This window comes from Amaranthus tricolor, chromosome 7 (assembly GCF_026212465.1).
Source record: "Amaranthus tricolor cultivar Red isolate AtriRed21 chromosome 7, ASM2621246v1, whole genome shotgun sequence".
Classification (NCBI taxonomy): domain Eukaryota; kingdom Viridiplantae; phylum Streptophyta; class Magnoliopsida; order Caryophyllales; family Amaranthaceae; genus Amaranthus; species Amaranthus tricolor.
The window spans coordinates 28182533-28208085 of record NC_080053.1 but is presented as its reverse complement, the minus strand read 5'-3'; the positions used below and the strand labels follow the sequence as shown (position 1 = coordinate 28208085).

General features: G+C 33.1%; 1 protein-coding gene across 2 annotated transcripts in view; it reads left to right on the top strand.

The window, feature by feature from the left end:
* Positions 1-4163: 4163 nt before the first annotated feature.
* The window catches only part of LOC130818194 (serine/threonine-protein kinase BLUS1), a 28813-nt gene continuing 7423 nt past the window's right edge, over positions 4164-25553 (top strand). For both annotated transcript variants that reach the window (XM_057684258.1, XM_057684260.1), the window contains exons 1-14: positions 4164-4373; positions 6875-7546; positions 12664-12918; positions 15922-16046; positions 16149-16193; positions 17038-17119; positions 17210-17278; positions 17422-17592; positions 17736-17801; positions 20775-20843; positions 20941-21084; positions 21173-21246; positions 23565-23807; positions 25400-25491. In XM_057684258.1, coding sequence (XP_057540241.1) covers positions 7382-7546; positions 12664-12918; positions 15922-16046; positions 16149-16193; positions 17038-17119; positions 17210-17278; positions 17422-17592; positions 17736-17801; positions 20775-20843; positions 20941-21084; positions 21173-21246; positions 23565-23807; positions 25400-25491 — 1600 coding nt within the window. In that variant the 5' untranslated portion in view covers positions 4164-4373; positions 6875-7381. The remainder of the gene's footprint in view (positions 4374-6874; positions 7547-12663; positions 12919-15921; positions 16047-16148; positions 16194-17037; positions 17120-17209; positions 17279-17421; positions 17593-17735; positions 17802-20774; positions 20844-20940; positions 21085-21172; positions 21247-23564; positions 23808-25399; positions 25492-25553) is intronic.

The following is a 25553-nucleotide window of genomic DNA, read 5'->3' as shown; positions in this document are numbered from 1 at the left end:
TAATAAACCTATTACCCAAGAAAATGTTGTTCTTATTCTTTGATTTCTTCTAATTCTTGTACCTTTACCTCGTAAAATGAGTAATCTACCCTTTTAAATGGAAGTACTTTTATTCTTAAAATCGTCAAAATAACCGAATAAAATTCTCCAAGTCCAAAGGATATTTATTAATCAATAAGGTCAATGATACTTAAATGTTTAATTAACATCTGATTCGATGGTGCTAGGTGTGTCATGGCGTCTCGGATTAGTACTTTGTTATTTCCCTTTTCTCTACAAATTCCATACGCTTATGAACGACCTTAATATTCGTACATCTTATCACATAATTTAATTGTGTGAGGTCGTCTTGCACCTTTCCTCTTGATCTATCAATTACCAGCTAAGGTCCATTAAAAGGAAGTCAAAAACTTTATCAAAAAGAAGGCCAAACTATCCGCATACATGTTATGAATAATACCCCTTATACTTGCATGAAAATGAGTACCATTAATTTTGATCAATAATATAGTGTTTGAATCCATCTATAGAAAGCTTAAAGCCTACAACACCTTCAACACTTGATAAGATAGATATTCATGTGGTATCCCTAGATTGAACCCCTTCAAACTTACAAAATTTTGAGCACTTTTTCATATGACTTGTCCAAATCACCAAGCACAATAATAGCTTTTTGCTTAGCAATCTAAGTCCTCTTATATGTGATGGTTTAGTGGTACTTATCCTTGATCAATCGGACAATTTTACATATTTGAAGTAATGGTCAAACCGATTAAGATTGGTTATTACTTTTGCCATAAAGTCAAAAGTAAGCCATGGTCCTTAGAATTCACGTTAATACCAAATTTATTCGGATGAGTGATCGATATGGGTATGATCCATCTCCACTTATAGGTTGTTTTGTGTTTTCTAGGTTACTTCTCCTATCCTATCTTGATGCTATTGATCTCTTATGTTGCAGGACTCTCACTTTTCGGAGTTGATTTTGTTTGATTGCGCGTATTTCTCATACCTTTTTCCTCGAGGGGGTGTGGGTATGATCTGTCCTCTACCTTTCCCCCGAATCCTGACTTTGTGCAGGACGCTGGGCAGATAACTATGACCATGATTAGTTTTCTTGTATCAGAAAAAAGATGAGAAAAACAGTACAATCGATTAATTATTGGTTAATTTTGCTATTGGTGGAAGTGATAATAGACCTATTTCATAGTAAATTTATTTGATATTAATTTTATCCAATTGTGAGTCATATAGATATCAATCTGAGTCTTTGTGAGTTACTTTGACGATAAATCAAATCAGTTGTGGGATTGATATCTAACAAGGTCAATTTTAAGGTCATGTCAATTTGAATTTGATTATGTTTTATACCCAACAAGTATATGTTGAGGTCAACAATAAGTCAAATGCACGTAGGATTCAAAAAGTCACATTTACGATTAATTTAGATATGTGTTGTTCTCAATGGATACAAATATATTATGGACTCGACATAATCACCATGTTGGATCACATATCAATATCAAAGTTAAAGTTAAATTAATTACAAATCATCACACTTTGAGGTAACCTGCAAGTAATATTTGAAAAAAGTTAGACGATTTAACAACTTTTTTCCCAAAATAAGCTCCGTAAAAACTTATTTCCCAAAATAAGCGTCCGTACATTCAAGCCTAGCCTCGGGAAGAGTCGCTGTTAGTAACAGCGAAAGTGAAAAAAAAAATTAAAAGCCCAAAGTCGCTGTTAGTAACAGCGACTTTAAAAAAAAAAATTTTAAAGCCCAAAGTCACTGTTACTAACAGCGACTAAAAAAAATTAAAAAAAAATAATTTTTTATTTATTTTATTTTTTTTTAAAGTCGCTGTTAGTAACAGCAACATGTCCCATTTGACATGACCAAGTTTGTGCAGCAGCGTAACCTACATTTTAGAAAGGGAAATACTAAGATGGGGCCATTTGTACGTGCTTGTATCGGCATGAATGAACTTGTCCAATAGATAGAGACATAGAATTCTAGGATTGCATATGGAGAGAATGAGATGTGTAATTACTTCTTGAATAAAGTAAAAGGATCAGAGAAATCATAACTTTGGTACTAGAAACTTTTCAAAACTTACCACTATTTTCGATAAGCTTGGAAGTATTTAATCTCTTGGACGGCATAGAACTCAATAATATCTGATAATTTGGAATCAACGACTGAAAGAACAATAATAAAAAGACATACAAAAAGAATTGTTGTCATCTTGAGGACCAAGTAGCCAACTCATCATAATTTTGCATATGTAAGAAAATCGTGCTTACTAACAATTAAATTTTGTAGCTATTTTAAAGAATTTGACTATAACATAAAACGACATCATACATAGAAAATATGTGATACCTTTGGAATTGAAGAAGTATTTCGGAGTTCTTCTGTCTTGTTAAGCTTCATACCAGTAAAGATTTCATATATCAGACAACCTGAAAGATAAAATGAACAATTTTAGAAATGCAGACATATATAAGCAATAAATTAAAATACAACAAAGAAATGCATAGTTTATTAGTGTACTAAAACAGTAAACATTTAATAAAAAACCTTAACCACCCAGTAACAGCGACTTTGAGGTGAGCTGAAAACTTAAAACGCATTAAGTCGCTGTTACTAACACCGACAAAAAAAAAATTTTTTTAAGTCGCTGTTACTAACAGTGACATAAAAATTTTTTTTTTTTAAGTCGCTGTTAGTAACAGCGACTTTGGGCTTTTAATTTTTTTTAAGTCGCTGTTACTAACAGCGACTTTGGGCTTTTATTTTATTTTTTTTTTTTTTACTTTCGCTGTTACTAACAGCGACTCTTCCCGAGGCTAGGCTTGGATGTACAGACGCTTATTTTGGGAAATAAGTTTTCACGGAGCTTATTTTTGGAATTAAGTTGTTAAATAATCTTATTTTTTCAAATTTTCGATGTAAAACAATATAAACTTCGAATGAGTCGGGTCAATGATGGATTGATGGTTTTTGGCAATTTTTTAGTTGACTATTTGTTTTTTATGGGTAAAAAGCCAAAAGAAGGTGTTTGATAAGTTGCATTTTAAATAGTTAAAAAGTTAGCTTTTAAGCCAGAATGAAAAAATTATTAGCTTCTTATATTAATTTTTGACTTGTTAGTCTATTTTTTCTGTAATAAACAACCAATATTTTATTTTTACCAAATATTTAACAATTATTATCCAACTATCTTATAAACAACAAAAATGGCCATCCCTTGATAAAAAATACTCAAAAACTTGACATTTACCCGATCATATAACCAAATTTGATTTTAACCTGATTTCTAATAATTTACAATTATGTAAAAATCAATATGGGTACAAAACTCGATTGTAAACCGACTCAAAACACATAATCCCATATCGATTCAATAACCGAATAAAAAAAACACTTTTTACTAGGGGTGTGCAAAAAAACCCGATCCGAAATATCCGATTTGGATTACCCGGTATCCGGTTTTCAAAACCGGATAATTTACCCGGTTTTTGTAAAGCGGATAATCCGGGATCGGGTACCCGGTTTTTAAACCAGGTACCCGATCCGGATCCGGGTCACATATTTTTGGATACCTGGTACTCGATATCCAGTTTTTTTTTTTTTTTTTTTTTTTTTTTTTTTTTTTTTTTTGTCATAAATAAAATAATGATGGCATTTATTAAGCTAATTTTGTGTTGAATCTTAATATAATTTTTCTCCCGTGGATAAATTTTTTTGTATAATTGTTCTTACTTAAGGCAATGTGTAACAATATTATTCTTTAATTTTCTTAATTTTTCTTTTATGACTAATTAACCTAAATATTTTTAAAGAGTTAGTATTTGAATTTTATATAAAAAAATATTTTAAATAAAAATGCATAGTTGAACGAAAAAAAGACAAAAAAAAAAACATTCTAAGAAAATCGGGTATCCGATTTCCGACCCGATTTAAACCAGGTCGGAACCGGATCACAATTTTAGGTACCCGAAAAAGCGGATACTCGAATTTCCGATTCCGAGTCGACCCGATACCCGATTTTAAACACCCCTACTTTTTACTAATCAAACAAGACAACTAAAAGGCAAACAACTGTTTTTCGAGACATGAAACAAGCTATTGTGTCACATGCCACTTGTAGTCATGTAAACCGTGGTACCATTTCTAGTCCTTTCCTCTTTCTATCTCTAACTCTTGTATACTTTTCCAATAAAAATTCAAGCCTAAACTGTTGACGCCCCACCCAAACAGAAACAGGCAATTAAACAAAGCTAAGAAGCCACTGTCCGAAGAACCACCGACATCGGCAGCACACCACCGCGCTCCGCCCACTAGACCATTCTTCGTTGACCTTTCTCAGGTAAGTAATTTGTTTAACATCTTTAGATCTGAATTATTATGTCAAATCTATTTTTTTTGATTGTTAATTGTTTTGCAATTTTAATTTTAACCCTAATTATTTTTTCGTTTGAGGTTTAATTGATATCTATTTTGTTTTGAAATGTCCCAATTTCATTGAGGTTATGGATTTTTATGTTGATTTTTGCACTCCGCGTTATGATCTTAGGAAAATTGATGGTGGATTGGACAATAGAGTATAGGATTCAGTTCAATAGAAATTTTAATTGATATCTATTTTGTTTTGAAATGTATCAATTGAATTGAGGTTATAGATTTTTATATTGATATTTGCACTCAGTGTTATGATCTTAGGAAAATTAATGGTGGATTGGACAATAGAGTATAGGATTCAGTTCAATAGAATGTCCAATTGATATCTATTTTGTTTTGAAATGTCCTAATTGAATTGAGGGTATAGATTTTTATGTTGAATGTTGCTCTCTGCTTTATGATCTTAGGAAAATTAACGGTAGATTGGACACTAGAGTATGGGATTTAGCTCAAATAGAATGTCCAATTGATATCTATTTTGTTCTGAAAATGTCCTAATTGAATTGAGGTTATAGATTTTTATGTTGATTGTTGCACTCCGTTTCATGATCTTAGGAAAGTTAACGGTGGATTGGACACTGAAAAATAGGATTCAGTTCTGTAGAATATTGTACAGAATTGTTCATGTTAATTTTTTAATTTTCTTACGGCTTATCAATTTTCCTTCCCTTGACAATTTGTAGAAAAATTAGAAATTTGTTTACGGATTGGCATCGGATTTGGATTCCCACATTTTAACTTTATGCTAACAGTGATCTTGAACAGTAAATAATGTATTATTTTAAATTAATTTATTGATTTTGTTACTGCCTTCAAAAATTTTGTAGAACTAATAAGAATTTTGTTAACAAACTGGCATCTGATAATTCTAACTACGGACAATGTTCTCATAATACTTTAAAATTTTTATTTTTATAAGGAAAATTTGCAAAGAAACACCTTATAAAACCAGTTTTTTTAAAAAAACACCTTTAAAATTTTTTTTTTAAAAAAACACCTTTTAAGAGACTTTTTATTAAAAAAAAACACCTTAAATCAGTTTCCGGTGACTTTTGTCAACTTTCAGGCGTTGACTATGCCATTTGAGCTCAAAAGTCAACGCCTGAAAGTTGACAAAAGTCACCGGAAACTGATTTAAGGTGTTTTTTTTAATAAAAAGTCTCTTTAAAAGGTGGTTTTTTACAAAAAAAATTTTAAAAGGTGTTTTTTTTACAAAAAAACTGGTTTTATAAGGTGTTTCTTTGCAAATTTCCCTTTTTATAATTCAAAAAATCCTTAGCGTGGGGCATTCTCTCAAAATGATCCTAGGGATCTTAAACTTTAACAGTCAATTTAAATTTCAAAAACTCAAATGATTTTAAGCATTGGGTTGATATGTATGAGAGTGAAAATATAACAAACAAAGAAAAAGTATAGAAAATACGAGACCGAAGTTAGTTGTTTTAATGATGTTCTAGTCTCTTGGGATTATTTTCGAAAAGACCCCATTTTTTGGATAATTATTACTTTTCTAACTGGAGATTATGTGGACATTTGGAATGTGAGACTATGTTGGTCTTTTTAGAATCAAGTTCATATTGGACATTTAGACTGTTCGTGATCAGTATTGTCACAGCTTGTTTTGGATCCATATTTCCACTTCCAGTATTGATTTTGGCCCAAATCAAGTATTTGAGGATGCTATAAAATTCGTGGTTGGGCTTGCTCAATCTCAAGAATAATGAAGGGCCCTCTAAGGAGTCTTAAATCCATCCTAAAATTCCATCTTCAAATTCCATCCTCCATCATTTTATTTGTTTATTTTTTCACGATTCTTATGAATTTTAGAGGGATTACTTGATCTTACAAGTACTTGAAAATTGGATGTTAATTTACTTTTTTTTTCCTTGACTAGTTTGGAATTATACATGCCTCCTACCTAACAATATTTGGAATTTTTTTTTTGGAATTGAATTTGTAATTTTGCTTTTGCTGCCCCTCCTGTATGCCAACACCAAATATACCCCTTGTAGCCATGTGAGAAAAAATACCAGTGTAATAATGGTTGCTTTTACTAGAATATTTCATGTGTTGTTTTAAAAAAGCATTATTTCGGCAAAGACATGAGCTTTCGGGAGAAACGATGCACTTCAAACATAGGCTGAAGGAAGTATGTTGTCTTACATGATGGACCTGTGATGCCTGTGTACTATACTTTGGTGCTGATTAATGCCTTATATCTGATTTTTAGTAGGGTTCTACTTTCACTCATAATTTTATAATTGATGTTCTATCTTTGTTGTAATCTGTAAAATTTTAATGTAAACTGATGGATTGTTAATTGTGGTCTTTTAGAATCTCCTATGTTTCCTTATTTTCACATTAACTATTGTAACACTATTGTATTAACATATGTAAATCTTTATGCAGACATTTTTCATTTGCTGCTTTCTCTGCTGTTAGCAAGCGCTTACTATCGAAGATTGTGTCACTTTTGAGCACTTCATTTTTCCATCTCTCAGTCATTTTTAGAATATAATAAGAATGGGTTGGAATGTGAGACACCCATTCCCAACAAATGTCTGAAGAAGTTAGTTTCAGATGTTATGTTGTGGAGTTTTGCACTGCATCAAGTTTTTAGGTGACAATTAAAAGATCCCAGAGTATTGTGTATTGTAGGTAGTGAATTTCGTAAAACTTTTGGTTTTAGCTTACAGTGTTGAAGTTACTACAAGTGGTTTTCTTCATAAATAAGATTTTTTTTGTATATATGCAATTATTTGGTGAGTAATGACCTGCATATGCTGCTGAGCTCTGGGACCTGTAAATTAGAGGAAATTTAAAATTGAACTCAATTTTGCTTCCATGATCACTGTGATACTATCTGTTGCACCTGGGAGTGAAGACTATACAATTATGGTGCAATAAGAAAGATCGATGGAAATGATGGAGAAAAATTATCCTGTTGATTCAAAGGATTACAAGTTGTATGAGGAAATTGGGGAAGGAGTGAGTGCTACAGTATACAGGGCTCTTTGTATTCCATTCAATGAGGTAGTTGCTATTAAGGTTCTTGATCTAGAGAGATGCAATAATGACCTGGTATGTGCTTACTTTTAACTTAAAGGAATGGAATTTATATTCTTTGTAATTTTTGCAACAATCCAATTTAATTTATGTGCACTTTTTTACCGTTGCAATGTGCTCCGTTAAAGTATTCGTAGTAATGTTCTTTCTATGTAAAGTATACTCATTAGAGTAGATGATATCAAATGAAATTTAAATCTGCTTTATCTTGCATGATCTAGTTTCAACCATAGTGCAAAATCTTAGATGCAAATTCATGATGTGGGTGTTGCAGATGATATTTTGTTTGCATTGTAGTTGCAAGTACTTTGGGTTCCTCGTAGACACAAAGTCTAATAGTTAGATTAAGTGGTGCATCGAGTCTTTTCCATTATGTACATAGTTTTGCACTTTGAAATTCACGCTCAACAACAACAATACCAAAGCCATAATCCCTACACTTTTTTGGCTCATATTTTGAAGAATATAATGATCTTCTGTAATATCTTGTGTACTCATGTTGGTAGGACTTTGGTCTTATTTATTAAATATCAACAACTTGATGGCTTACTTTGTGTCAAATGCATGATGTTATCGCGGTTTGTAGTTAGTAGTTCCATCAAGTTACTTTTTGCGAGTAGAGTTTTGGTTATGAATTTGTGTGATACATAAGAAGGGAGAGTTATGTCCTTTATAGTATTGAACAAGCAAACAATGCCGTTGTGTGACATCTAGTTATATTTTGGGAAGAAACAAGAGTTACGTTTGTAATTAGGTTATCGCTGAGGTTACGCGTAATGAAGTCCAGTCTGAATATTCATGGTTTGTGTACCCATGATTCAGCTCTTGTCCAGATGCTCATGGTCTGAATACTTGTGGTCCAGATGATACCTGATGTTTCAGATACCTATGGTTCGGATACCTATGGTTAGAATGCTTCCATATCTAGATAATGTCTTGTCTGAATAGTATTTACTCCAATTTGCAAAACAAACCAACCTTTTCAGGGGGATCATGTCCAGGAAGACCCCTTCGGCTCGGCACTTAGGTTAAGGGATCAAATATATGAAAGGCATGGGATAATGAAACAAAGTGTTTGGTTTGGTTGTCGTGGCAAGTGGCAAAGGTTAGGTGGACTAGTTTAGAGAGAGATGGTATGATGTAGTGAGAAAAGTGGTGATAATAAAAAATGATCATCCTCCTATGTGTTTATAATCATGGGGTATTTACAGGGAAGGGTGATGGAGGGTCTTAGAGATGAAAATGATGAGGTGACAATCTTTTGGATTGGATGGGAGTTTGGGCTTGCTTTGACTTTCTTTGACTTTGATTGTATTGGACTGTTTTGACTTTCTTTGATCTTTACTTTATTAAGCCTTTTGGGTTGGCCTTTTTGGTTTTTAGATGGGAAAATCAAGCCCACAAGGTTACATTATGTAAATGTGTGTTTATTGCCTATATATTTTATAAAAAACATATTTCCACAGTACTCAAAACAACACATTTTCAAGTGTATTGTTGACAATAATTTTCTAAATTATATTTGGTAAGAAATTACTAATTTACCTTTACGTCAAGTATGCGTTTACGTTATTTGTTTTTAGAATACAAAGTATATCGAATACATGACTTAAAGCATTTAAGCATACAAATACTCTTTCATTTTAATTGACTCACTCATGTATCTCCTTTCTCGATTTGGCAAGCAAACGTGGCAATATGTCTTTTAGGCCGAATGATGGCTTAAAACTTCATCTTTTAGTCATTAAAGTGGATTAAGTCACAATACCTTAAAATCAATTAAGTCATTGTTTATGGAAATGTTATACATCCAAATTAGCCCTTCGTCATGTGAAGAAGGAAGCCAAAATAAGACAATGAATTTCAATGGATAAATTTGTTGTTTTAAGCACATCTTCAAGTACATTACACGTATAGCCGAATTTTCGATAGATTTCATAACAACCACGTTGAATTAAAAAATTTGCTTAAAAGTCACAACAACGAAAACAAAGTGCCGAATAGAATACTTTTTTTGGAAGCATAGTGCAAAAATGAGATTTTGGTCACCGCGGTTGCAAAACGAAATTCGAGGTCTTTGTAAGTGGTTTTGCTGTTGACTCAACCTATACTTCGATCGCGGTAAGCTCATAAACCTTTATAGTATGGTCACAATAATGTGGGTGGTAGTTTCCACTTTGAATGGAAGAGAAATAACAACACAATAGAAAGATCCTCACAAAACCATTTAATAGTAAAACGCTACTTCGAGTAGACATATACATTGAATTTCTTGTAATTCTTATATATCTTTCTTCACTCACTTCAATTTTAAAATTACTAGTAAACCGATAAATTGATTAGCAATTTATCTTTTTACTTTTTTTACCATCTAAGAAATAAGAAGACTAATTTACCTCTAACTCTGAATTTTTTCGAACAAACGCCAACTAAGTTGGAAGCTTATCTTTTAACGGAACAAAAAACTATTGGCATATGTGCACAATATGTCGAGAAATATGTTTGTTTTGAAGTAAAGTGAGTAATAAGTTTTTTTAGCCTTTCATGTTTCATTTTATATTGGTCATATATTTAGTTTTAAAAAGCGCGCCTATGCATTGCGCACACATTCGGCCTACAACTAGCGGAGAATAACATGCGCTTTAGGTCATTCTGTGCACTTTTGTTAAGAAGCGAGAAAGAGATGATCTGAGTAGAAATATTTTTCATGGGATAAAGGCTTTTCTTGGGGATGGGATTGGTTTTTCAAGGAAGGGGAGCATTTTTCGGGAAAAGCGAGTTGGTTTACTTAAGTGGAAGTAGTTTTTTGAGGTGAAGATGGTTTTACATTTGGGAAAGGATTAACTTCGTGATTTCGACCTTGTACGAGAGTGTTGTGGGATTGAGAAAGCTTTTTGGTTTTTTTTACTTCTGCATTTTGTTAGATTTTTTTATTTGAAAAACAAGTTGATCCTTGGTTAAAGCTTTTTTAGACATTAAAATTATATGGTTAATAGATATTTGTAAAAAATAACAAAATTTGGCATTCTTAGATTTGGACCAACCAAAAGTGGAGTTTTTAACTTGAAGTTTAGCTAGTATTAGTGATCTTTCTTGAATCGTTTTCGATGAATTAGTTTTTATAAGAGTTCCTAAACAATGTTGTAGTTTTTCTTTCATATCCAATTACCTTTTTTGTATATAAATACTTTCAAATTAATAACTTCCTCCTCCTTTTATAAATTCAAAAGAAATTTCAAGTTAATTATTCAATGAGAGCCATGATATAGGATGGTGAAATCTTAAGCAAAATTATCAAAGCTATAGCCTTCAATAAGGTCATCTATATGAAACATCACAAATTAAACCGAGGGATCACCAGAATAATTGAGAAAAAAGGGTTTATGAAAGATAATATTTTTAAAAGATTGTGTTTCTTGTCAAAAAAATGAAGAAAGATAAGATAAGGTAAGGGTTTAACCTTTTAGGGAAAATGGGACATGTGACACACAATAAAACAAAAACAATAATAAAGGAGAGATAGGGAGTAAAGATGAGACGATAGATGATTTAAGAAGAAAGAGAAAAAAAAGAGAAGATCGTTGGTTAAAAAAGAAAGAGAAGAATATCAAAATTTACGTGAATGTTTCATCGAAAATTGTGAGAATAGATTAATTGAGTATTCTAACAAAATTCTTTTCTAATATTCTTCCCTCCTTTTTGTTCGAAATAGGATATAAAGGGATAGTTTAATGTGCATCTTTTTTGTTAGTATGTTATAATTTTTTTATTTGATTACCTTGCCTTTTTAATTTTAGTTTGAGACAATATCTGCTCAATTTAGGCATAAGGGTATCACCCGGAGCCAAAAGTGCAAAAAGCAAGCCTCTAACTCATCTCTTGTATCTTGACCTCAACAAAAGCTTCTATGACTTTATACTTGCCGAAGTACCCCCAATGCCTAAGTGCACCAAGATGCTCTTTCTAAAACTGAACAACCGACTTGCATTTACTCACTCGTGAATTTGGATAAGCTTTTGCCTTTCTTTTTCTTTGATTTTTTCTTTTTGTTCCTTTTTTTTCCACTTAGTGATGTGATATCTTCGTGTGTGACTAGACATGGGTGCATCCGTGCACGCTTACATCAGATTTCCTAGCCTAGAATTATGTTAAATTCAAAGATTGTTTATGGTTTCTCAACAACAAGATACATCACCATCTAATCCCATAAAAATTTCATAAGACACACTTGAAAGTTTATTACTTCATTTGCTCAGATCCCAACAACATATTCCTTTTTGGCTATTATAGATTAGTCGCAACATTTACTTTATTTGTCCCCAATCCCAATATACTTTTTTTGCCTTTATAGTCATAGATTAGTTGCAACATTTTCTTATGTTGTTAACTTTTACTTATCAAAGTCTAAAACCTAACTTACAACACTCCATCTAGACTACAATTGTGATATCTTCGTGTTTGACTAGACATGGTTTTGACTAATAGTGTCATCATGTCTCTTTGTTTGTGACCTTTTGGGGCAACATGAATATTTTATTCGTTTTTGGCCGTGCTAATTTTTTTTGGCTTACCAAATAGATTTAATTTGTGTTGGTCATCTCTTTTCTTAGGGAAATTTATTGGTTTTTTACCTGGTACGAGTGATGCATTTGGTATTTTTTTTCATACGTGAGAACCATATACAAAAAAATGTTTGATACTTTGAGTCTCTGGTGGTTATGTAAGATCTAATTTACGGTGTGAAAGGATAAGTTCGTGAGCATCACTGTCTTGTTGCCTTCTATATTATTTGTTACAACATGAAATATGGACTCTTTTTCTTTAATTTTTGGATTTTTATGTTTTGACCTAGCATGAAAGTATGGTGGACTTGGATATTAAAAGTTCAATATCAAAGTACTACAAGGAATTGTTTGTTGCTTTTTGTCTTGTTCTTTGTGCAAATAAGGAAAACCAAAGTAAATTTGGTGGATCATTGTGAGTTTTAAAAACATGTTCTTTGGTTTGGCTTTGCTTAAGTTATAAAAGGGATAAGAAAAAAATAAAAGACAAAGAAGAAAAGATGAAGAATTTTATTTTACTGGATATAAAATGGAATCTTGTTAGTTAATGTATATCCTTTACTCATGCAGGATGGAATTCGTCGTGAGGTGCATACAATGAGCTTGATTGATCATCCAAATTTATTACATGCTCATTGTTCTTTTACTGCAGGCCACAACCTTTGGGTTGTGATGCCATATATGGCTGGAGGATCTTGTCTTCACATAATGAAGACCACTTATCCAGAAGGCTTTGAGGAGCCAGTTATTGCCACATTACTCCGTGAAACTCTTAAAGCACTTGTTTATCTACATGCTCATGGCCATATACATAGAGATGTGAAGGTATATCGAACGCCTTTTTATTTTTAGAGATTTTATGGGATATCCAATTTTAATTTTTGTAGTAGTGATTTGTGAGTTCAAATAGGAGACCAAATGAGACTAAAGATGATTTTTACACTTATTTGCTTGTTCATAAAAACTATGTGAAATGATTGTTGAAAGAATTTAATTCTTTTTTTGAATCATGTTTGATTAAAGTCTACTCTTTGTGTTTGCTGTTAATAACGATTTGGTGAGTGGTGCAAGTACTCCCTATGTCCCATGCCTTTTTCTACAAGTGCAAATCTTGTGCAAACCAATGAAAGGGAGAAAAAGGATTTAAAAAGTGCGACTTTTGGGGAATTGAGAGAAATGAGTGGATGAAATGAAAATTTCTACAAGTACGAATCTTGTGCAAACCAATGAAAGGGAGAAAAAGGATTTAAAAAGTGTGATTTAAGGGGAAGTGGGAGAAATTTGTGGATGAAATGAAAATATAAGTTAAGTATGTGTGGGTGCGAAAAAAAGAAAGAGTGTGGGTCATGGCTAAAAGTAGAAATGTAGCAAAAACTATGGGACAAATTAAAAGGGAAAATATCGCAAACCCCCGAGGGAGAGGGAGTAGATTTATTTTGGCGAGTTCACGTATTTCACTTGCAATGCCATCATTTGATGACATTTTTGTGATTTTTAATAGTAGCTGTCTACAATTGTTAGTTGTAAGATTGCTCCACTATACATTTGTTGCCTTTTTTAAGTTAGGCAATGATTGGGTTAAGGGTGGTACTAAGAAAGACAGATTAAAGTGGGACAAGTTCCTTAGGTAAAGGGAATACTCATTGAAATCCAAAGCAATAAGTAACAAACTTATAGCGACATAAAATATTCAATAAAAATAAATTGTTTTGCTAAAAGTAAGTTTAATTCAACAGAGATAATTACAATGAGTAAATATGTTCAGCTAAGTAAAGATAAGTTTAGTTAATTGACGTTAAGTTTAATAAAAAGACGGTCATTCAGTTTTCAACCCCCAATGTCCAATGGTGCGTAATGTGTTGTAATAGCAATGAAGACAATGATCACATCTTTCTCCCCAGCTAATTTGCAAGGGACATGTGGAATAAAGGATTTAGCATCTCTGGGCGAGTCTTGGGTGGAGATTTCCTTCATTTGGGATTCCATGGTTTGAGCTATGAGGTTTACCTTAAGCATCTTTGGAGGTGTTGCGTATTTGCCATTTTTGGACCATTTGATTAGAATGAAATGAAAGAACTTTCAAGGATATTGTTCTTCCTTTAGATTTAGTTTGGGAGACAGTTAAAGTTTCTTGCCATGCTTTTGGGCAAAAGCCAATGGCTTGTTTTCAGATTTTGTGTTAGTAGATCTTTGTAGGAGTGATTGAAAAATCTTGAAGTAGTTTTCTTTAGTTTTGGGATGTCTTATCGTTTCTCTTGAAACTTTATTCGTTGATTTATAATTTCTTTCATACAAAAAAAAACTAATAAAAATAAGACATCTTAGTAAGATTTAGTTCTAATAAAAGAAAACAGTAAAACTTTTAGCAAAAATACATTCAATTTAGTAAAACAAGTATAATTCTGTAAAAAAAAAAAAAGTAGTACAAAGTAAAAGTAAGTTTAGTTTAGCAAAATCAAGGTGCAAAAAAGGGGCCTATCTTTGATATGAGATGTCAATTTAATTCCTAAATGAAGGAGGATGATAAAACCATCAATACAGCTTTCATTTGCATTTTATTGGTGGGCTAATATTGAAAAGAAGCAAACAAAGACTAGCTCTCTTTTTTGACGATTAGCTTATGTGATTTAGTGATGGTGATTTGTGTAAGGAAAAACTTTCCAGTATCTACTTCAATTATTAACTTTGAAGTTTAATTGGGGTGAGTGAGTTACTATTTATGACCCAATAGGTGGATTTGATTTGAGAGTTGAGAGAGTACACATATTGAATGAGGAAAGAAAAAGAGGATCTAAAGTAGACTACACATATTTCTGGCCTCTGCATTTATTCTTATTTTTCATTGCCTTTTGTGCCTATATATTTTGTGGAACCTATAGCAAAGGAAAGTTTCCAATGTTTTTAGATAATACAACTTTATGAAAACTTGCAGTTTCCTTGGAATATACAGTTTTTGAGCAGAATCTTTTTTTTTTTTTGCTTGCATCTACCACTTGTGTTGTCCACCAACTACTTTCCTCTGATTTCCCCCCTTCCCCCTTCCTTTTGGTTGAAGATCATTTGTATTCTACTTTAGTTTCTCTTGAGCAGTGATCCTAATGCATCTTTTCTATTGTGTGCTTCACAACTTGTGATTGGACACATTGAATTTTCCTTGACAGCAATACTGAATTTATAATAAAATCTGGGATCACAATAACTTGTATTTATGTGTACGATGAAGATTTATTCTTAAAAACTTGTTTATATATTGTATGCAAGTGTGTGTTTCTGTGTATATATATGTGCATATATATATATATAGGAAGAAGTTCAAGTGAGAACCATCCATATATGAGAACCTTGAGAACCAATCTGCCTGACGTATAAGTGCTACTTTTTTACTAAAAGGGTGTTACTTTTGGGCAAAAAAGTGTTACTTTTCTTTGAAAAAAAAAGATGATACTTTTAGGCAAATAAGTGTTACTTTAAGAAAAAAATTCACAAAAAGGTGTTACTTTTTACATAAAAAGGTGTTACTTTTCAAAAAACGTGTTACTTTGTATTTATATTTTTTTCTGAAAGTAACACTTTTTTGCTAAAAAGTACCTGATTTTTTTAAAAACAAAAGTAACATTATTTTGTCCAAAAGTAACACCTTTTCTTTGAAAAAGTAACAGATTTTTATCAGAGAGATTGGTTCTCACTGTTCTCATATAAGCTTGGTGCACATTGGAACTTGACCCTATATAGGAAGAAGTTCTGTGTGTGTGTGTATTTAAGTTTGTGTGTCTGTATATATACGTGTATTTATATATATACATTAAAGCTTAAAAACTGTCTTTTTAGGCTGGAAACATTTTACTTGACAACAATGGAACAGTGAAGGTGGCTGATTTTGGGGTGTCAGCTTGCATGTTTGATGCTGGTGATAGACAAAGGTCTAGAAATACCTTTGTTGGCACTCCATGCTGGTACTTATTTTGGACTGATTACTATAATGCTGTTTTTTCCATCGGTTTATTGCTTGCTGTATCAAAATTCTGTTTGATTGCTATTCGAAACCTTTTTTGTAGGATGGCCCCTGAAGTTATGCAACAACTACATGGATATGATTTTAAGTATGTGCTGGCCATCTTACGTTACAACTTTGTCCTTCCATTTGTTTGAAACTTGTATTGCCCATCATTCCATGATTTCTTGAATTTACTTTGCCTTGGAATATTTTTGCTAGCAAAATTTTCCAAGCAAGCGGACTCTTCATTTGGAGTTTTCTTGTGTAATACCTAACTATTTAACATTTGAAGGACTCTTGACAGTTTCTTTTTGTCAATGGACATTCAAAATTTTCGTACTAGGACATGTTTGGAATCGGAGTAATGTGGTTGGGTAAATAAAGTCAAACTTAAAGAAAGGTGAATAAAAGTGGAGATAAGAAATGAAATGATGGCAAGGAGACCAAATTAGTTTGCATGAGGAAGATGGAGGAGAGAGAGATATTCCCTCATTTGAGTAAAAATTTTCTGTAAATGAGAGAACTATTTCTGCCTTTCCATCTTCGTCATGTTTGAACCATTTTGTTTTCCTTGCCACCACTTCATTTCTGTTATCTCCACCTAAATTCTCCTTCTTTTGAAGTTTGACTTTATGTACCCCTACTAAATACCCCCATTTCAAGCATGCCTTTAAAGTTGAGTATTTGAGTCTGAAACCAATGTCCGAGACACATAAAATACCTAGCTTTTTGCTACCTGTGCTCCGCAGGTTCACAATAAGGATATTGGGTTTGTTTTAGTTTGATTTCTTCTTCAACTCCTTAAAGCCTTTTAAAGACGTTTAAACGGTGTTAGACCAGTGTTTATTTGTGTAACATTGTTACTATTGATTCTTAGTCATCAATTTCTTTATATTTGAGCTCCTTGTTTACTGATTCATTGATATTTTTAAATTTATACGCGTAAACAGGGCAGATATATGGTCATTTGGGATAACAGCTCTTGAGCTTGCGCATGGTCATGCCCCGTTTTCTAAGTACCCTCCGATGAAGGTTTATAAGTTTGTCAATTAATATCAGATACCATAACTTTTGTCTGGATTATGGATTCGTGGTTTCATTCTTTTGTTTTGAAATTTTCAGGTTCTCTTGATGACTTTGCAAAACGCGCCACCAGGTCTCGATTATGAGAGAGATAAGCGATTCTCAAAGGTGGTGATCCCTTTTTTCCTGATCTACTGGTCTATTAGTTTTGCAGTTTTCTAGGTGAGAGGGAAGGGGGTTGTCAAGGGTTTCAATTTAGAGATGAACTCTGAACATATTGCATCTCTTTGTCATCATTTCTCATTGTACAGTCTTTTAAGGAGATGGTGGCTGCATGCTTGGTGAAGGATCCAAAGAAGCGACCTACATCTGAGAAACTTCTTAAGCATAATTTTTTCAAAAATGCAAAATCATATGAATATTTGGCTCGTACTATACTTGATGGCCTGCCTCCACTTGGTGAACGTTTTAGGGTGCTCAAGGTTTGTTTCTTTTCTGGTTCCAGTGCTATCAGTTTGACACCTCTTAAATCGCGAACTTCTGGTTGCTCACCAACTCAATTTGTTATCTTTACTTAGGTTAGTGTTTTATTTGTGATATGTAATGCCTTTTTGTGATCATATAGGCAAAAGAGGCAGATCTTCTTGTTCAGAACAAAGCTTTGTATGGGGATAAGGAGCAATTATCGCAGGTTCCAACTTTTCTTGTCTCTTCACATGACCCCTCTATTTTTTAGTATATGGTTTTTCAAGTTAACGCACGAGATTAAGTTTTTGTTGATTATCACCCATAAGGTCTGGATTTCCTAGTCATGAGCAATGTTGGAACGAAATGTTGCATAAATTGTCTGAGATGCTGACGAGTAATCTTCTTACTAAATTTATTACAGCACTTATTTTTGTTAGGCGAAAATAATCATGACCTGTCAGAATCTTAAGATTGGGACATTGAGTAATGAATACATAATCTTAACTGAACAATCTGATCATTTGAAAAGTACAAGAATATTTAGAGAAAAATTCACAGAGAAATGTATGTGAGTATTGTAGAACACCATCAGGACATTGAACTAACTGAAAGGTTTTAAGTAGTTGCTGAGCTAGTTGCGAGAAAAAAAGAGTTATAGGACTTTTAACGAGTTGCTGAGCTGGAGGTAATTTCAGTGAGCTATGCTGGACTTGCACAAAATCATAATACTATTAGAACTAGTATCAGGACTTTGAACTTTTAAAGGAAATTTCAGTGAGCTATGTTGAACTTAACCATCATTTGCCTTTGTTATAGTCTTGCTGATTGTTTGACCTTGAATCTACTGATTCTTCAACATACCTCCTCAAACAGATGAGATGGAAGGGTTTTCTTAAGTTAGTCAGCTGATAGGATATAGGGATATGATTTATTTTATCCCTCGAAGGAGTAGTATTTTTTGCCCATTCATAAATATTCCAATTTATTTTTTGCTACAATGGAGAGTAACAATGTGTAGCTAATTCATACCCAATTCAAGATAATAGCAGAAGAGAAACTGGACAGATCGGAGGTAATGTTTCTTGGATTTCAAGCTGATCATAGTAAATCAATCATCATTAAATAGAAAATTTACAGATCTTCTTGTAACAAGTCAAGGCTTCAAGCTCCCTAGTCAGAATCTGAAAAAGCTGGTAATGTTGATTTATTTATAGCGTTTAGGATGATACATTGACTAGTGATCAAGTGAACATTAGTTTTCAAAAGTGCGAGGTGCACTAAAGAGCATTCCAATTGAGTTAAAAGGCAAATCCCTGAGGTGCAGCAAAGCTGTTGAAGCATAGCAGGAGGGGCTTTGTCAACTCAGGGGGAGGACAAGGTGCACTGGAGCTGATTTTTAAAACAATGAAAATAAAATGTCTACCTTTGCACCTCCTGTGCTTGAGTGAGGCGCAAATCAGTCTTGTATGTGTCAAAATGTGCAGTTTGTCTACAAGGCACCCGTGACTCAGATTTTGAAATGCGAACAATCTTATGCGTTTAACACATAAGTTCAATAGAGTGGGTGGTGATGACATACTAGATAGAAAGAAAGATCTATTTTGCAAGTCACGTTAGGGTGAATTTCATGTGTTTGAGATCAATGTTTGCTCATAGTTTGCATCAAACTGACCCTCTTTCTCAGTTTCTTTTACCATTGTGATGCTATCCTTTTTGACAATGATACTCAGGTTTTTCTGCTAGCCTAATTAGTGCTTATTTTTGAGGGAAAACTATAGGGTGTTAGATTTTGAAAACATATTTGGGTGCTTAATTTTCGAAGAATATATAAAGCTCTTTCTCTGAAAATGTTTGAGTGCTTATAACTCTAACAATGTCAAATCCCTACTCTCAACGATATGTACTTGGCTATTTGAACCACAATAAATTGAAGTGAGAAACCGTTAGTTAAAATGACATCCCTCTTCTTTTTAAGGCTCTCTATCTTTACTTATATTGTAGGCCCTACTTTTCCAAGTAAATCAGAAGTGTTCCCCCATTCTTCTTTTCATTTGCTTCCACTGGTCTCTTTCTTGTCTCATCCCTTGATTCTCCCTGTCTTAAGACAATTCCTTGAGCAGATTCATCTTTGGTAGCGGCTTATGATGGTACCCTTTTAACCTCTTTTGGAATCAATTCGGGCATTTTGTATGCACATCATTTTGAAATGCTCATATCTCGAACTTATTTACCCCTTTCTGAACAATGAAACTTTATCTTAACTAAACCACTTGCTTAGAAATGTTTTATTTATGCCACTTACATGCAACGTTCTGGAAATGTCAAATTCTGTCCCCAATATAGTGCGAAAAGAAGGCCACTTTGTAAAGGTTTTAAAATCTACCGAACCAATAACATCCCCCATCAATAATGTGTAAAAACCCGCGTTTTAGGCTGTCCAAGAGACATCTCATGGTTTAGGTCAATATTTGGTGATATGGCAATTGCATCACCCTCGTTATTGCATCAACCTATCTGTTAACGCGGTCGCGACCATTACCATATTTTTCAAAATGGTCCCCGCTTCTCAATGTGTTCATGTTTCCATGTTTCTTAGATCACTACAAGTATTTAAAGTCAGTCATTTCTCAGTACATTTTCAAAATATACTTAAAGGGTTGAGAAAATACTTTTATAGAGTTCATTTATGTAAATATGTTGTTAACATGCACCTTGTTGATTGATTTGTTTTTGCCTTTAAGAGTCCTTGTTTACAGCTCTGTGACTGTGGTCTTAATTATAATGGAATCTTTCTATAATTATGGACTATTTACAGATATCTGGTTTAAATCTTAATTTTTTTGTTATAATTATTTCCAACTTTAATGGCCATTTTAGTTCTTGTTTAAATGTTGAATTGTTAATCTCTGAATGTGTTGAGCGATACTGTTGAAGTTCTTGGAAAACTCTGTTTTTGTACAAATTTATAGATAACTAATGCATCTTAATGGTCTCTTAAGACTTCTCTGAAGTTCTGTGACTGTTATTGTGGTGAGAACCTATTGTTTTTGTAATTATTAACATAGTCATGTAGATTGAATATTTTTATTTTAGTGCAGGATAGTGAACTTAGTTCTTGTCCTGTGTTCAAGCTCTTTCTTGTATACTGGTTTTGGAGTTCTTGTTGCTTCTTTTAAGCTCTTTGTGTTCTTTGCAGCAAGAATACATTCGAGGAATTAGTGCCTGGAATTTCAACTTGGAAGATTTAAAAAGACAGGCAGCCCTTGTAAGCTCCTTCCTTCACTTGCTTGCTCACCCATCTCCGTATTGTGGATTCCTTTGTATATGCCATTATTTTAGTGAAATCTGAAATTTCTCTGCAGATTCAAGATGATGACAATAATGTAATAGCAGAAAACCTTGATTCGGGGTTGAAGCAAAAGGACAAGTTCGATGATAATATTTTTCCCACAGAGAAACCTTCTTCTGAAGGGACTAATCATTCAAATACTTCAGATAGTCATGAGGTAGCATGTTTTTTAAATTCACCTGCGGAATAGCTTTATCTTTTATTTGTTTTTCCATCCAATATTGATCAAAATAAATGCTTTTCAGGATGGATTTGATGATCTTGACAGCTTGGAGGATTCATTGGCTTCATTTCCTATTCAACCCCTGCAGGCACTGAAGTATGTCGATCTTCCAGTTTTATTGACAAATGACCTCCATTTCAATCATGAATGACGTTGCAGTTTTAATAAGTTTCGGCTGATTTTTCATGAGTATTAGTGTTCGTTTGAACAATTTTAGAGGGACAAATGAGACTAATTTATAGTACAACAAGAACAACAATGCCAAAACCTTAATACCATATATGGGGATTGAGATAGTTAATTGATCTTGAACAGTTTGTTAATTTCAGGTCTTCAATTCGAATTACTTACCTAAGCCAATTTTATTAGGGATCACATTAGTCAACCTTTATAAGAACCACTTTCCTATGCTGCTTTGTTCGTTTGTAATTGTAAGTCATTGTAACTTCTGCATTTGTAAGGATCTGTTCAAGACTTTTGTGTATTTTCTTTTAGTAATCATATGAATGTGGAATGGTATTGGAAGCAGGGGCGTATTTATATCGAAGGAAGGCTAGAGTTAGACATGCGTCTACCCAAGTTTACGAAAATATTTAATGCATTTAATGTAGATTGAGAATCGACACACTAGTGATAAAAGAGTAGATCACACTGTTGCGATGTGGCTGTAATTAAATCTTGCAATAATGATCTCTTTCTAAAACATTTTTTGATTCCTTTTCTTCTCTTTTCCTTTTGTTTTTGTCTCTATTAGGTGATCGTGTATTTCCTTTTCGTTTATGTGCATTTTAGGTGAAGAACCCAAGATTTATAGTTCCTTTTATTAAATTGTAGTGGAGTTTGATGAAATGGCTCATCAAATCACATGCACTTCTTTGTTATTACAAGGTAGGGTGCGTGTATTAGACTCCCAAATCCCTCAAAGGTGCGAACTGGGAGCCCATAATTTGCATAGGGGTAATGAACGGAAATGTTGGTCCATCATTTTCTTTTCTGTCGTTCTTTGTTTTTTTTGCCTTTTTATTTACGCTTTTCAGGTCTAAGTGTAAAACAGTATACTATGGTACTCTTAAGTGTTAGTGTACCGATAATGTCATAATTATATGACTATATTCCTGATGAAGCCTAAAAATTGACGGAATAGGCAGTTTGGAGGAAAGACAAGTATGTCAGTGTTTGGAAATTGTGCACACCAATGAACCACTCTCAATATCTTAGATCCACAACTAATTGAAAGGCACTTGCTCAGTGTCTTTTTACAAGATTGGCTTGAAGAATAGGGCATTGGAGTTTGTACAGAAAAAGAACCTTAGTTCAGTAGTAAATTACAGAAAAAGAATCTTAGTTCAGTAGTAAATTAGCTTACATAGATCTTAAGGGAGAGTGAAGGAATCAAATTGTTGATTGCAGTTCACTTCAAAGTAAGCAATACTGTGCAACTAGTTTCCATCTTTGCTACAAGTAAACCTATCCTTGTCAATGTAATCTTTTTAGAAAACCACTTAAGCATAAGTTTTTATATAGAAATCTTGATCTTTTCCACTCTATTAGCTATCAATGAATTTTTTAGTTTGTCATGGTCTCATAAAATAATTGAACCATATTTAAAAAATTGCGATCATCCACCTAATTATCTTTGTAAGAAAATAACCACCTTATAAAATGTTTTTTTGCCTAGTATCACCAACAATTTATGGAGGATATCTATTTTTCCTTCCGTCCAACTTCGTCCTTCATTTATTTATAGTCAATATCTGCAAGTAACTACCTTATATATACTTTTTTTCCTAGTACCACCTCTACATGACGACTGAGTTGACGAAAATTTTGATGGATTCCGTTTAATGGTGCATTTTAGTGCCACAAAATGATTTTAAATCCCCCAAAAGATATTGATTGCGCCAAAATGGTCTCTCTGGTTAGTCTGGACACTGGTAGTTGCTTTGTTTCCATCTTTGATTTGCTGAAATCTATTATAGATGTAACTCTTTGAAATGAATGTACAAAGGCACCTTTGTTGCCTAAAAATTTCTAAAAATAAAAAAAGAACATGATGAAGAATGTAAGTTAAAAATAGATGACCTTTCTTATCTCCAACATTGACAGTTCCTTGATAGAAGTCCTTAACTCAGTCCAATTTCTTTTAATCTGTTACTCTGTTTCTGTGTTTGTATTTCTTACCATTTTTCTCTCTCTCATTGGTGGCCACTGGCTTTTAAGTGAGAAGCTTTTTCACAGTAGAGAAATATTCACCATCTTCATGTTAACAAAAATTTGTAAATGTTGAGAAACAGAAAGCAAAATATTTCTTAAATTTCTTGTATTATCCACGTCAATGTTTCGGTCTTGATGTTTTTCTGTTTCTGTTTCGATTCAGCATAGTTGCTTACAATGAATATTCTGTTGTTGTGCAGAGGGTATTTTGATATTGGTGAAGATGACATGAAGGGTATTCTTCAAAAAGATGCATCTACGGATCCTGAAGTACAATCGCATAAAACTGTAAATGAGCATATAGGAAATACTGATGCTGACAATTTGGTTAGGAGCAGCTCTCTACCACAGTATGCTTTTACTGGGAAGAAAAAAGTTTTAAGTGGTCCCCTCCTATATGATAATGTGAGCACTTCAAGGAAACAGATTGGTGATCTGGACAGGTGATTAGCTCTTGGCTGGCTGGTTAGAGCTTCTTATTATCAGCATAGCTTGATTTATCTGATTTTCCCACTTTCAGCTGTTAAATTCTTTATTCAACGATTACATTGTGTACATTCTGTGCATACGGTTTATGTAGGCTTGCTGCCCTTTCGTTTCTTGATTACATTGTTCAGAACTCTAAATACGAGCACTAACAAATAAAGAAATATCTATAGAAATATCAGAAAGGAAAAGTAATAGATCTACTTTGTTATTTGATAACCTAGGCAAAACCATTTCGTTATATTTCCTCCATGATAGCTAATATGAAAGCTGAAATTCCTTGCCTTTGGATGTCATTTTGATTGAATCTTGAAATATCTTGATGATCTACTAGTATCTTCTTTATTTTTTTTATCCTTATTCTACGTAGATCAACCACATTCTTGATACTTCGTTTGTCCCACGAATTTGGTCCACCTTCCTTTTTAGTGCGTCCTACCAAATTTGTTCCATTTCTATTTTTGGCCTTGACCCACACTCTTTGATTCTCATCCACTCATTTAACTTACATTTTCTTCTCATCCATGCATTCCTTCCACATACCCCAAAAAATGAGTCATACAACCATAGAAAGACAAATGTATTCAAACAAATTGAATAAAAGTGGGACATTTTGTGTTCATCTCCCTCTATACTAAGCAATATCTTCCTTTCTTCGGTGCTAACACGGGTTTTATCAATTCAAAGTTAAGGTGTTTTTTCACAATTGGTACAACTTAAGGGGTTAATCAACTATATTCACACTACCAATTCGATACTACCACATCGTAAAGGTGTAAAAACTGAAAACTCCATTTTCGCACTGACTGGAGGGATGACTCATCCCTTCTGCCCCTTTCTCAGACCTTTTGACATCATGTTCTCAATTCAGAATTGAAGTGTTTTTTTTCTTGGAAAGCTGCAGTACGTGTGGTTTGAGTGGTATTCATCTTTGTCCTAAAACATTTGGAATGTGTGACTTTGGATTTTGCTTTGAAGTAATTGAATTGAATATTTAATTTAGCTTATGCTCTTGTAAATTGTACACTTGTACTACACTTCCACTTAACTTCAATTTCCTTGTTTTAAAAAAAATCAATGAAAATGTACCTTAATGAGACATGAAATGGAAAATTTTTATGAGAATATGATTTTGTAATAGGACCTTCTATGACTCCCTCATTAGTGTTTTTTTTATAAAAAAAAAAAAATTCTGTAGAGGAGGTATAGGAGTTAGGAAAACCTAATTTTGAAGAGATAGTATCTTGTCTGTTGTGGTAATTAGTTTTGATGTCTTTTTAACAGTGTAAAGAGAGATGTGATAGGCTTTTGCACTGCTCTTCATGCAATGTGCTTGAACACCACTTTTATATGTTTGTTGCAAAAAGTTGTTTGGTGCAAGTGACGTGACTAATTAATCAGTACCTTCTAAAATCATCTGGAAACATCACAGGGTTACTGCAGCAATAGCGTTTTTAGTTGTCTTTCTTTGATATTTTTGTTTTCAAATTGTGTTTTGGTGGCTATTCTATGAATTTTGTTAATTAATCAAGGAACACCAATTTGCCAGGGATAGCATAATTCCAAGGCATCCTTCTGAGAGAAATTTGAGTGGTCCTATCTCGTTTCGTCAGAGGAGAGATACAAATAACAATACAATAGGTATCTGATCGATCCGTGATTCTCTGCTTCTGCGTACCGATATAATTTATTTTTCTTATCTT